At 35.6% G+C, this 13,985-nt stretch overlaps 1 protein-coding gene across 2 annotated transcripts in view; it reads right to left on the reverse strand.

Moving 5' to 3' along the window:
• Positions 1-13,985, reverse strand: part of CBFB (core-binding factor, beta subunit) — a 56,350-nt gene that overhangs the window by 20,044 nt on the left and 22,321 nt on the right. For both annotated transcript variants that reach the window (XM_008592085.1, XM_008592084.1), the window contains exon 4: positions 5,763-5,879. In XM_008592085.1, coding sequence (XP_008590307.1) covers positions 5,763-5,879 — 117 coding nt within the window. The remainder of the gene's footprint in view (positions 1-5,762; positions 5,880-13,985) is intronic.

A 13,985-nucleotide genomic window follows, 5' to 3' on the forward strand; every position in this document is an offset into this window, starting at 1 on the left:
AATTCAATTTATTATTTATTTATTTACATTTTAGCTTCTTTTATGACCTGTTCAAGAAATTTTTGCCTACTCCAAGGTTGTGAAGATGATCTACACATTTTCCCTTAAAAGCTTTACTGTTTTAAATTTTATAAACTGCTATCCATCTTAAATTGATATTTGTGAATGGTGTAAGGGGTTCTGATACATCCCCCCTTCCCCCCCCAGGGATGTTTTATTGGCCCAGCGACCATTTACTGAAGAAGAGACCTTTCCCCCGCCTGCACTGTAGTGTCACTTTTGTCTCTACTCATTGCTGGTATATAGAAATACAACTGATTGTGTACTGACCTTGTACTATATCCAACATCCTGTTAAATCCACATGTTAATTTTTATAAGTTTTTAGATTGCTTTGGATTTTCTAAGTACATGTGTCTTCTGCAAATAAAGATAGTTTCATGACTTCCTCTGCATTTTCATGTCATATATTTTTTTTGGAAGGATCTTTTGATAGAGCTCCTATTTTAAATCACAATTGATTGATATTTAGAAGTTGTAATTCTGAAGCAACTGAATTTGGCAAAATATTCAGAAGAACCATAAACAGAAAAAACTTATTTGGTATGTTTTGTCTTATAGAAAATTTGTCAGGGCTGGCCCGTGGCTCACTCGGGAGAATGTGGTGCTGATTAACACCAAGGCCACGGGTTCAGATCCTATATAGGGATGGCCGGTTAGCTCACTAGCTGAGCATGCTGCTGAAAACACCAAGCCAAGGGTTAAGATCCCCTTACTGGTCAAAAAGAAAAAAAAGAAAATTTGTCAAAGAAAGGTACTCTGGACAAAAGCAAAAAGATACTTTTTTTTTTCCAGCTAAAATATTTACACAATTTAATTTTTTAAAAATGGAATTGTGACTATCCTCTATTTAGCTCTTAGTTTATGAGGTATTTCGGCATCTGTTAGAGAGAATATTTTATTAATTTTTTATATAGTTTACAGAGAACAGTCAACTGAAGATATCAACAGTTCCAAATATATTAACTATAACATGCAACTCTGAAGAACACTTTTATAAAAAAATAAAAATAAGACCATATTAAAAAAAAATATATATATTCTTTCGAGAAATACCAGAAAAATATTAGATATAGATATGAATAAGAAACTAATCAAGTACATGAATAGATATCAAGACTAAATATTTGGCTTATTATATCTTTTTTTTTTTCCTTTTTGTCTTTTTTCGTGACCGGCAACGGATCGCAACCCTCAGTGTCACGTCCGTACCGGACCGGGACCGGCAACGGGATCGCAATCCTCGGTGTTGCACCCGTACCTCGCTCAGCCAGTGAGCGGCTGGTCTGTATGTGGGATCCGAACCCTCGGCGGGAGCGCCGCCGCGCTCCCAAGCGGAGCACTGTAGCAGTTCGCCACCGGGCCGGCCCAAACCAGAAAAATATTAGATATAGATATGAATAAGAAACTAATCAAGTACATGAATAGATATCAAGACTAAATATTTGGCTTATTATATCTTTTTTTTTTTCCTTTTTGTCTTTTTTCGTGACCGGCAACGGATCGCAACCCTCAGTGTCACGTCCGTACCGGACCGGGACCGGCAACGGGATCGCAATCCTCGGTGTTGCACCCGTACCTCGCTCAGCCAGTGAGCGGCTGGTCTGTATGTGGGATCCGAACGCTTGGCGGGAGCGCTGCCGCGCTCCCAAGTGGCGCACTGTAGCAGTGCGCCACCGGGCCGGCCCTCGGCTTATTATATCTTAATGCTCAGATGATTAACATAAAAATGCATATTTTATTTTGCTTTAATGTACACAGATATATTATTTTAATTTTTAAAGAAAACCTTATTTTTGAAAATGGTTTTAGAATGGAACTATTTTTCTGGGGCTAGCAATATAGTAAAACCAATTAGTGCATCAATAAATTTGCGGGTCAAAATGTTATACAAGTTTAGTTATTTTTATACTACCTTTTACTTTCAGGAATGTTTCAGTGACAATAAAGCAATATGGCGACTCTAATTCTACAACAAATTACATCACTGCTGACATTACATTAACTGTGAATTTAGGTGAATTTTCAAAACCTGTTTTTGGATAATTCAGAACAGCTACTTCTGCCTGTCTGATCAGCATATAGAAACAAAGCTGTGTTGGGACACAGAAGTGGGGCTGAGTCCCTAGAGATGCGGCTCACTCGAGGACAAACATCTCCAATGAGAGAAGGCTGAAATTCATGCATTGCAAAATTACACATCACTACATGAGACAAACATCAGAGCACTAGAGAATGAATAGTGGAAACCATAAATAGAAAATGCTCAAGTACAAGCAGTAACGAAAACAAGAGTATTCATTTACAAATGCCAGGTACTGTGCTAGGCTTGGCCCTTTATATATACTATTTCATTCGGCTGTCCACAATTTTGTAGGTAGCATTACCCTTGTTTTATCAAGGAGAAATCTGAGGCCCAGAGAAATGTAATAACTTACCAGCATCACACAGCTGCTGTCTTAACCAGGGCAGGCTGCCATATAAAATACCATAACCTGGATGGCTTAAACATCAGAAGTTTATTTTTTCACAGTTCTGGAGGCTAAAAGACCCAGATCAAGGTGCTGGCCCATTTGGTTCCTGGTGAGGGCCTTATTCTTGTCTCGTAGACATCCACCTTCTTGCTGTGTCCTCAGTGTCAGAGAGAGAGAGGGTGATCTCTCTCTCGTCTCTTCTTATAAGGACACTAATCCTATCTGATCAGGGTGCCAGCCTTTTGACCTCATCTAATCTTAATTACCTCTATAAAGGCCCTATCTCCAAATACAGTCACATCAAGGGTTGGGGCTTCAACATATGAGTTTGGGGGTGGGGGCACAAACATTCAGTCAATTACAGCTGGTAAGTGGTGGGGCCAGGATCCACAATTACATGACTATAAACTCCCAAAACTTCTACACTTCATTAAAAGCCTTTCTACTTTTATTATCTTGCAGGTGATTTGGGGACAAGGAGAGCTACAGACAAGTGCTAACTGCTGACTGATAATTAGGATCACCTGCTTTGAAATTTTTACATTATATAGGGCCAGCCCGTGGCTCACTCGGGAGAGTGCGGTGCTGATAACACCAAGGCCATGGGTTCGAATCCTATATAGGGATGGCTGGTTCGCTCACTGGCTGAGCATGGTGCTGACAACACCAAGCCAAGGGGTAAGATCCCCTTGCCGGTCATCTTTTTTAAAAAAAAAAAGAAGAAAAGAAAAGAAATTTTTACATTATATAATACCTCTTACCATTCTAGTTTACTATCACAACAGATGGCATTTACTTTGTAGGGGCATAGCTCAAAAAATAAGGTTTGGAAAACTCTACATATAGAAAATTGTGTATTAAAATTTTTACCTATTGTTTTAATAAAATACTTCAGTTTTAAGTCAATCCAACCTGAATAAATCCAATCTGCCTTATCACTTGGTACAGAAATAGCATTCTAGATTGCCAATTGTTTATTTTTCTGAAAGAGTTGGGGACTCCTTACCATTGTAGAAATCAAGGTAGCAGAGATTCTTAAGAATTTTAACTTTGAACCTTAATTTTTACAAGAAAGGTCTTATATTGTGATACTTTGATAAGAAAATTCTCAAATTTCCACATATAGGAAAAGACAATAGAGAAACAACAAAGAGAGCTGCTTTTTGTTCTTTTCATTATTAACCTATTAAGATTGATATCAAACAAAAAAAAACAAGAACACCTGCTAATAATCAGGTGCTTTCACGTTTTCTTTCAGCATTTTAAATGTTGTTCCACTATCTTCTGGCCTCCATGATTTCAAAAGAGAAGTTGGATGTTAATCTTATCGTGGCTCCTTTGCATGGGATGTTCTCTTTCTTTCTGCTTTTGTGATTCTCTGTCTTTCAACAGTTTGACCATGACTAGGTCAAAAGAGATTTCTTGTTGTTTATCCTACTTGGAGTCCATTGAGCTTCTTAGATGATGTAGATTAATATTTTTCATCTGATTTTAAGGTTTTTGGCCATTATTTCTTAAAATATGTTTTCTGACTCTCTCCTCTCCTGGTACTTTCATTACACATACGTTAGTATGCGTGCTGGTGTCCCACAGGTCTCTGAGACTCTGCTCCTTTTTCTTATTCTTTTTTCTTTCTGTTCTTCAGCTGGATAATCTCTATTAATCTATCTTCAAGTTTACTAATACTTTTGCCAGCTCATATCTACTACTGAATGTGAATTTCTCATTTCAGTTACTGTACTTTTTAACTCCAGAATTTCTATTTGATTCTTTTTTATAATTTAGATCTCTTTATTAATATTCTCTTTGTGAGTCATTGTCATAATTTCTTCTAATCTTTAAAGGAAAGAATTTTCCTTTAGTTCTTGGAACGTATTTATAAATACTTTAAAGTCCTTGCCACTAAGAACCAACATTTGGGTCCTCTCAAAAATAGTTTCTATTGTCTCCTTTTTTTCCTGTGTATTAGTCACATGTTCATGTTTATTTGCATATCTCATAAATTTTTGTTAAAAACTAGAAATTTTAGATAATATATTCTGATCCTTGCTTCCAGCTTGTTGTCGCTTTTTATTTATTTAGTGACTTGCCTGGACTGATTCTGTAGAGTCTGCTTTCCTCAGCAGTATGTAGCCTCTGATGTCACTGCCCAGTTTTCTCTTTTTTTTCTTTTTAATTTTTGCTTTCTGAGAGGCTGCCCTGGGTTGGCATAGCTTAGTTGCCAGCCAAGGACTGGTCAGAGGTTTTGCTTAACATTGGGTCTGTGTGTGGCTTGGGAGAATGCTTTCAAAGTTCAGGGAGTTTACCAGTCTACCCTGTGTTCAGCCAGGGACTTGTAGCTTGCCAAGGGCCCTCTGTGCTCTCTTCAGAGCAGGTGTAGCTTTGCACATGCACACAGTTTCCTGGACCACGAGTGTAATTTTAGTAGGGCCCACTTTAGCTATCTCTTTCCCTGATTTCCCTCAAAGACTTCTGGCTGGTCTGCCATTTTGTTGCTTCCTACAACATTAGCTTTACCAGATTGTTTGCCAATGAGATCCCTATTATTTCTGACAACATCCCTGGGCATGGATTTTTTCTGAAGCTCTGCTTTAAATAAAGTCATCTCTCTGACAGGACAGCAAAGCTACCGGTCCTTATGGTTTGCTCTGCCTGCCCAGGGTAGAACTTAAGGGACTACAGAGCTAGGGAAAGGATGGGAGTAGATCTGACTAAAATGCCACAGACTGTCACTGATCTTACTAAAATTCAGTAGCTTTGCTTCAATAAATGCTTCTCAATTTATGTTCTTTGGTTAATTTCCGGAGACCTTAAGTAGATTTTTTTTTTTATAGTTTTTGTGTAGTTTTATCATTCCTTTCTGGGGAATGGATTTGCTGGGCTCTTCACATATTCTAAGAGTGCTGCTCCTACATTTTATTTTGAACTGTGTTTTCATTTTTGTTTTTTAACCTCATAATGTTCTAAAGATCAAGAGCAAATATTGAAAAGAACCATCTACTGGACTTTGAAGCCCCCACTGAGCAGACAGGGGTAATCCAATAAATTTAGAACCACGAAAGGAAAAACCTCCCTAAAATCAGGACCAGAATTTGGGTCTCAACACCTTAAGGATTCCTCAACATTCCATACTTACTCTTAAAGACTAGGTAAAATAGGTCTCCAGGCAAAGGCAAGATTAGAGGCTAAATAAAGGGATCACACTCAGTAAACCCTGAAGTCACCCTACCTGGGCTCGCTCCTCATCAAACTCCAGGCAGCCCATACCATCCAGTCTCTGAAGATCAATCCAACCTTTCCAGATAACACAGACTCCATTCAGAATCATAGGAGCCTTCAAATATACCTAAGATACAGAAAAGAAAGATGAAAACCATTGAAAAAACATCAGACGCATGAAAATCAAAGGATTAAGCTTACTCATGTAAACCCTGTAGTTTTTTTTTTTTAAATAAAAAGATGAACACAATTATAAAATTAAGAATTATAGGAAAGTATATATATAAACCACAGCCTTTGACCATATCTATAAATTAAGCTAATCTGGTTTACTAGAATTTTATTTCAAGTCATAATTCTTCCAGATTATTTTTAGAAGGAAGTTTAACAGGATTTGTAAAAACCATTTTTAGTAAGGTGATGCTTGAAGTAGACATCTTTGTCTACTCTTCCAGATGAAGCTAGGACAATCAGATATTTTGTCCGATTTCTGAATCTTGGGTAGAAAGATATAAAGAAGGAAAACAACTGGAATTAAATGTCCTCTGAAGAACACAAGCTGCTTCCCTCAACTTGGATCTCTGCAGCCACCCAGGGTCAGGCATGCACACTTCCCTTCAGTTTTATAAGCTACTATAATTTCCTGATAACTAATCCTTTTTTCTTTTTCTTTTAAACTTAAATTAGCCAGCGTTGATTTCTACTGCTTTTAACCAAAAAAAATTTAACTGATACAACATTTACAGCCATATCACATTAGATAATGTTGTTTATCCTTAGGTGTCCATAAATAATCCAAGGCAAAGCATTGCTATCTTTTATGTGGAATTTAATTCAAACTATTTCATGGTCTTTTAAATATAATAGAAAAGTTTTAAGGTCACAAGGTTTGACTATATACAAGAGCAATCATTTGTCTAGAAACTGATAAGCTAACCCCAAATCTGGTTATTTTAACTCATTCTTAAAATTCTTAAATACTATAAATTAACAAAATCAATTAAAATTTAATAAAATCTTTTAAAAAATCAAGCATCTTGAATTCTTAGTAAATAAGAATGTTTATTCCTCACACAATACTCTTAGATGATAAAATTAGCCAGACTTCCTACATCACATCCAACAATTGTACCTTCTTATATGTTAGAGAAATATCTATAATGAGTATCCTGGGATGCTATAACATTTCAAGTCAGTGACAAATTAAATATGTTCACTATTCTTTATGCAATGAGGTTAAAAAAATGAATAAATTTTAGAAAGATCTTCAAAACTGCTGAAACCAAAAGTACCTCTCATCTGGTAAATCTTTAGTTTTATCAGTAAAACTACATTCTTCAACAAAGAGTCTTGGAAACTTCCTGTTTTTGAAGATGTTTAATAAAAATAGTTGATTGCCAATAATTAGATTTCATAAAATCTAAGCTTCACAGTTTTATTAACTTTTCTTCTGCAAAAAATAATCAATTTCTTCATCATTCATTTTCATGTAAATAAGTAACCCTAGAGCAAAAGTCACTTTAGATAATGATTTCCAAATTCAGATCATTTTTGATCACCAAATTAATTCTCATATTGGCTTAAAATATAATTGTTCTCAATAGTTATAAAGGATCCATCTAGAAAGGATGGCACTAATGCTATCATCTTGACGTGAATATTTTACTGTGATACAGGTAAGAAATATAAGGAGAATTTTATTAGTTCCTACAATCTCCCCCACCTTAACACCAGAACATACTAATAGTTACTTTTTAAAAACATTTTAGGTCTTCAGTACTTCATTCGAATTCTGAATAAAAATAGACATAAGGGCCGGCCCGTGGCTCACTTGGGAGAGAGTGGTGCTGACAACACCAAGTCAAGGGTTAAGATCTTCTTACCGGTCGGTCATCTTTAAAAAAAAAAAAAAAAAAAAAAAAAAAGGCGTAGATTTTTATCATTTATTGCCTTGAGCAAGATTTTTAAAATGGAGAGGAAGCAGGACTTCAATCCATTTTCAGGTAATCAAATACATCTATATAAATGAGGTTTTTCATTTATCTACTCCAAGTACACTTTCTTTGTATAATCCCAGTGCTTTGTGAGCTAAAAACTGGCATTATTTATTCCTGTATAATTATATGAAATTGGTAAGATAGTTTTTCATTTTAAGGAAAAAGCTAGAAGCACCATTTTTTTTTCATTACTCAATTTAGCAGTTTCTTCAACAAAGAGTTTTGGAAACTTCCTGTTTTTAAAGATGTTTAATAAAAATAACTGACTGCCAATAATTGTAAATACGTTAGAAAAATTACTCCTGAGATACCTGTAAAATAAAACCTATAGCATTTAAGCCTTCCTAGTTTGTATTTATATTGTTCCCCTTCACGACTAAACACAACCATTTTTGCTAAGAGTTTCAATAAACCACGTTGAAATAACTTCTACTTACATTGGGGAAAAACCCCCAAAACATTAATCTCCATTTCTCCTCCCATTTGGACAAAGGGAAATGGTCTACAGTTATAGCTGAAACCGTTTAACCACACATTTCCTTCTGTTCTGATAAGTGCTCATTCCCTTCCACATTGTGAATTTTAAACTCCACCAATGAGCACCTACTCAAACAAGTGACTGACAACCTCATGCTCAACACTTCATAAAACCTAAAACCAATATCCCTCTATACTTCATATCAATATAACTCGACTTACCACATCTCTAATGAAGATTTCCACCTACCTTTCTAACAGGTGGAGGAGCAGCATGCAGTGGGGAGTATAACATTTCACCTATCAATGTACCTCATTATTTTAAATTCTCATACTAATCATGAATAGAACTCTTCTCATCTAATAGCAGAAAAAGGTTAACTTCATACCACTTTAATCAGATTTTATACTCTTCATCAATGGTTTATATCTTTTAGAACTGAAGATTCTATAATCTCTTAGCTTATTCATATTAATGTCCATAGTAAAAAATATTTTCCATATGAAATTACTGAATTTTTAAAAATCCAGGCCAGCCCGTGGCTCACTCGGGAGAGTGTGGTGCTGATAACACCAAGTCAAGGGTTAAGATCCCCTTACCGGTCATCTTTAAAAAAATAATAATAATAAAAATAAAAAATAAAAATCCCATTTATTATTTCCTTATAAATGTTTCTCTCAGGACAAAGAAAACCACTTTTTTTTTTTGGCGGCTGGCCGGTATGGGGATTTGAGAAATTCCTAAAAGGCTTCAGAAAATGGCTACAGTTCTTAATCAAGACTATTCAAATTAATATTTAGATGATCCTAGTGATTTATTAGATGTTCATATTCAAGTAAATACAATTTTATGTGTAGACTTTCAAAGTAAATATTTGGTGCTTTCATGCGTTAATGAATACCAAACCTCAAAGTATGAAGAAAATAAAATTCTGTGTCTTAACATTTTGTAATGTAATTCAATAATGTCATTTAAACACAGACAATTTTCACTAAAAATGATGCCTTATTTCAAGCTTTGAAAAAAAACTTATTAAAATATGCCTAGGGATTAAATCCATTGTCCTAGAGTAATGAAATATTTTACACAAAATGGATTATATAAAGCCTTTAAAATGGGTATGCAGCTAATCACACATGAAAACAACAAAAAAGCTTCTCTTTCCAAAAGGAAAATATCGCAGAATGTGTTTGACCCTACAAAGAAGGTTAAAAGTAACTACAGTCTTACATTTTGTGTTCTTCTGGAAAATTAAGGTAAAAGTCATTTTAACACAATTTTTAATCAATTCATGCTCTAAATATCAGCATTTGTGATGTTACTTACATTCAATCCAAATTACACGATATATCACTTTACTTTCACATTCTGTAGCTTTAAACTCCCTGTCACTCAAGCAGTGGAATTTCAGCAAAAACATGTTTATACATCAACTGTAGTATTATCCATACAATGATATATTTGGTCATAAAAAGGAATAAAGTATTGATACATAACATGCATCCTTTAAAACATAATACTAAGTGAAAGCAGCAAGAAAAATGCCACAGAGTAGATGAAATGTCCAGAATAGGCAAATCTAGAGAGAGAAAGGAGATTAGTGGTTGCCAGGGACTGAGAGGAGGGGAGAATGGGGAGTGATTGTTAATAGGTATGAGATTTCTTTTTGGGATAATGAAAATGTTTTGGAATTAGATAATGATAATGATTTCACAACTCTTCATATACTACAAATCACTAAATTGCACACTCCAAAAGAGTGAATTTTATGGTATGTGAACTATATCTCAATAAAGCTGTCATAAAAAATGTTTGCAAACACTTTTATCTGTTTCCTAAGTAACATCTGTGAGATATCCAAAAGGAGATTTTGAGTTGGCAGTTACATATGGGATCCTAGCATTCTGAGAAGAGACTTAGGCTGATGTTGTAAATCTGGCAGCCATTAACAATCCTCTGGCATTCAAATCTGGAGAAAAGGAAGAGACTCCCCAGGGAGTAAGTAGGAGAAAAGAGGGGGACCCAGAAAGAACCTGGAGGAAGTCCAACTTTTAGATGTGTAGAAGAACCCAGCAGAGTGAGCTATGTACAGCCAATGATGTAAGAGGAAAACATAAGGAGCTAAAGGTTAAATTATAAGCCCCCAAGTAAAAATTTCCCATTGTTGGCTACATTAGATATCTAAGTATTATGAGATCTTACATCACTCAGTTTTTAGCACGGCTATTTAAGGCAAGAGTTCTTAATCTGGAGTTCAGAGAACCTACAGGGATTTGGGTTAATGTGTAAGTTTCTAGAAGACCAGAAACAACCTGAAACTCTATGTAAAGATGTATGTGTTTGGGCCCATAAACGTTTTTCTAAGGAAGTTCTTTGCCTTCATTAGATTCTCAAAGGGGTATAAAAGGCAAAAAAGATTCAATTATGATAGTAAGAACTCCATTCTTCCCCTTTTCTTTTTTTTAATTTTTTAAATTTTTTTTATTCCTTTTTGTCTTTTTTACTGACCAGTAACAGGAAAGCAACCCTCGGCGTCGCGCCGCCCCGCACCGGGGACTGGCAACGGGATTGCAACCCTCGGTGTTGCGCCCGCACCGTGCTCAGCCAGTGAGCAGGAACCGGTCTCCACATGGGATCCGAACCCTCGGAGGGAGCGCCGCCGCACTCCCAAGCGGCACACTCTCCAGTGCGCCACCGGGCCGGCCCTTCCCCTTTTCTTATAGACACCAAGGTCTTTCTAAGCACAGGGCTTGAATGATGATAAATATCCTTCATTTAGTAAATGGACCAAACTTCTTAAGTAGCTTAAAATTAATAACTTTGTTTTAAAACATAAGTGTAACAGGAAGGGTATGAGAGAACCTAGTCAACTTCTCATTAATTAACCTGTACAAATAGTTCCTTTTTTGAAGGTCTGGAGGCTACTTATTCTAAAAATATCTAAATTTGGAATAAGGAGTGGCCTCCTCAACTGCCTTTTCCTCTATAATACTCTATACTTACAGAAAAGATATGGGTTTCTAGCTCCTAGGTAGCTGAGCTGAAAGAAGTTGAAGGTACAAAGGGATAGCAGAAAAAGTTCTCCTTTTGAGTGATTCTAAAGAAGATAATTTCAAGGTAACTGAAATAGAACAACTAGATTTGCAAGCAAGACCCCCATGCATATCAGTACCAAGTCATAAAATCAATATGCACAGAAACCAAATGTCAACACTATTGACAAAAGCAGAAACAGAGACACAAAAAATCTCTTTTGATTGGAAAGGATATTTCACTTCCCTGTAATAAACTGTTCAGAGTTTAAACGCTTGTGACTCTAGTCTACAACTTGAGGTACACAGGAAAACAGTAAGAGGGAATGATCATCATCCCTCAGGCTCTCAATAAATATATATAGATACTGATTAATAAAAAGCAGAAGACAGCTAGAATTTGGGATTTTTTTTCCCTATAATAATTTCCATTTGAAAAAAATCCACCTATTCAACCCCTATTACCTGTCAACTATATGCAGTGTATAATCATAAGAGCACTGGGGATATAAGATGAATTTATCACCCACCCAAAAAGAAATTCCAGCACCACAATAGCACTGCTCATTAACTTAAAAATTTTCAATTAGGAAGAGCTGTATATGAAAGAACTGTAAAAATTAAATTGAATTCAGCAATTAAATTTAAATAGGACTCACATAACTCTTAAGATTACGGGAAGTACTATTGATAGTAAAATAGTAAGCAGTTGGATTTGGCAGCTTTGCAACCTCCTTTTAAAGACCACAGGTCGGGCCGGCCCGTGGCTCACTGGGGAGAGTGTGGTGCTGATAACACCAAGGCCCCGGGTTCGGATCCCATATAGGGATGGCTGGTTAGCTCACTGGGTGAGCGTGGTGCTGACAACACCAAGTCAAGGGTTAAGAGATCCCCTTACCGGTCATCTTTAAAAAAAAAAAAAAAGACCACAGGTCTAACAAAGTTGCTACAAATATGGCTAGGAAATATTACATGAAGATTATTGACATAAAATATCCAAAAGATTCAACTGAAAAACCAAGTGAATGATTCAATAAAATGCTGGCCATAAATAAATACACAAAAACCAACAACTTTTCTACATTACAATAGTAACTATTCAGAAAATAACATGGGGGAAAAAAACTTATTTTAAAATAGCAATGAACCAAAGTCAAGGGTACCAATTCCCCTACCGGCTAGACAGACAGACAGACAGACACACACACACACACACACACACGCACACACACACATGCACACGCACATTAGCAATGAAAGTATCAACTACTAAGAATGAGATTGATAAGAAACATATAGACTCTATAAGAAGAAAATACCAAATTTCTGAAAGACAAAAACTATTTGAATAACCAGTGAGATGTCATGTTCTTAAATGAGAAGACTACAAATGCTAATTTATCTCAAAGTAATATTTATTTTAATGAAATTTCAATGAAATCTCAAAAAAAATGTTTTCTGATCCCTGATCATTCTGTGTCCTTGGTTTATTTTTCCAACTTCCTAAATTAAAACATTTTTTATACCTTGTTTTAAATGTGACTGAAAATACCTGTGAATGTTATTGATTGCCGTACAGACATGCCCTTCATGCTAAAATTTGGATTAAAGGAAATTTTTCAACAGAACAGTTTAGTCAAAATGAATATTACCCAATCAAATTTTCTAGTTTTGGTAACTTGGTGATTGGAGGTGATTTTGTAGCTCTTTGGATTGTTCCAGTCAATCCTCCATTATTAGCCATTTCAGTTGTTGACCATGGACATTATATTTACATACATTTATGTTCTGGTTTTTCCCTGTCACAAATATAGAAGAGTAGGAAAAATAATCTGAAAATTAGGAGAAAACATACACACAAAGGGAAAAAAAAAAGTTTTCTGGAATTTGAGAAATATTATAGTTCATATGAAAAGAATCAGACCACCCAAGAAAATATTAGAAAACAGAATATTGTTTTGGCCTTTCAGATAGTAAAACATACGACAATGTAATCAGTAAACATGTAGTAGTGCTGTGGCAGTCAGAGACAATATAACAGAACAAAGAAATCCAAAAATGAAACCAAGTATACAAATACTTAATATATGAAAAAGGCTATACTTAAAATCAATGGTAAAGGTTATTTTATTTAACCAGTGGAGTTGGGAAAACCATTTGGAAAAAATAGTTCAGAACAAGATAAATATAAATGTAAATGGCCAAAAATTGTGAAACCATGTTCACTAACAATCAAATATATTAGACAAAATAACTATTTTAAAACAAATATAAAGGTAAATTGAAAAAAATTTTAATAGTGTCTGTTAGGAGGGAAACCAGGTTCTATGACATTGTCAGAGGGAGTGAAAATTCTGGGTTTTTTTTGGCAGCTGGCTGGTAGAGGGATTCAAACCCGTGACCCTGGTGTTATAAGGCTATGCTCTAACTAACCAGCTGACTGGCCAGGCTGGCTAATAATTCTGCAAAGGCATTTTTGGGGAGTAAGTACGCACTTCCTTTGACCCAGCAATGCTATGTCTATGAATACATGCTAAAACTAAATCAAAGATGTATGCAAAATATTTTATTACAAAAATTCTCACTCTTAAGGGTTTTTTTTTTTTTTTCTTTTTTTTTTTCGTGTCCGGCAATGGATCGCAACCCTCAGTGTCGCGCCCGTACCGGACCGGGACCGGCAATGGGATCGCAACCCTCGGTGTTGCTCCCACACCTCGCTCAGCCAG

Source organism: Galeopterus variegatus, unplaced genomic scaffold, assembly GCF_000696425.1.
Source record: "Galeopterus variegatus unplaced genomic scaffold, G_variegatus-3.0.2 Scaffold7562, whole genome shotgun sequence".
NCBI classification, from domain to species: domain Eukaryota; kingdom Metazoa; phylum Chordata; class Mammalia; order Dermoptera; family Cynocephalidae; genus Galeopterus; species Galeopterus variegatus.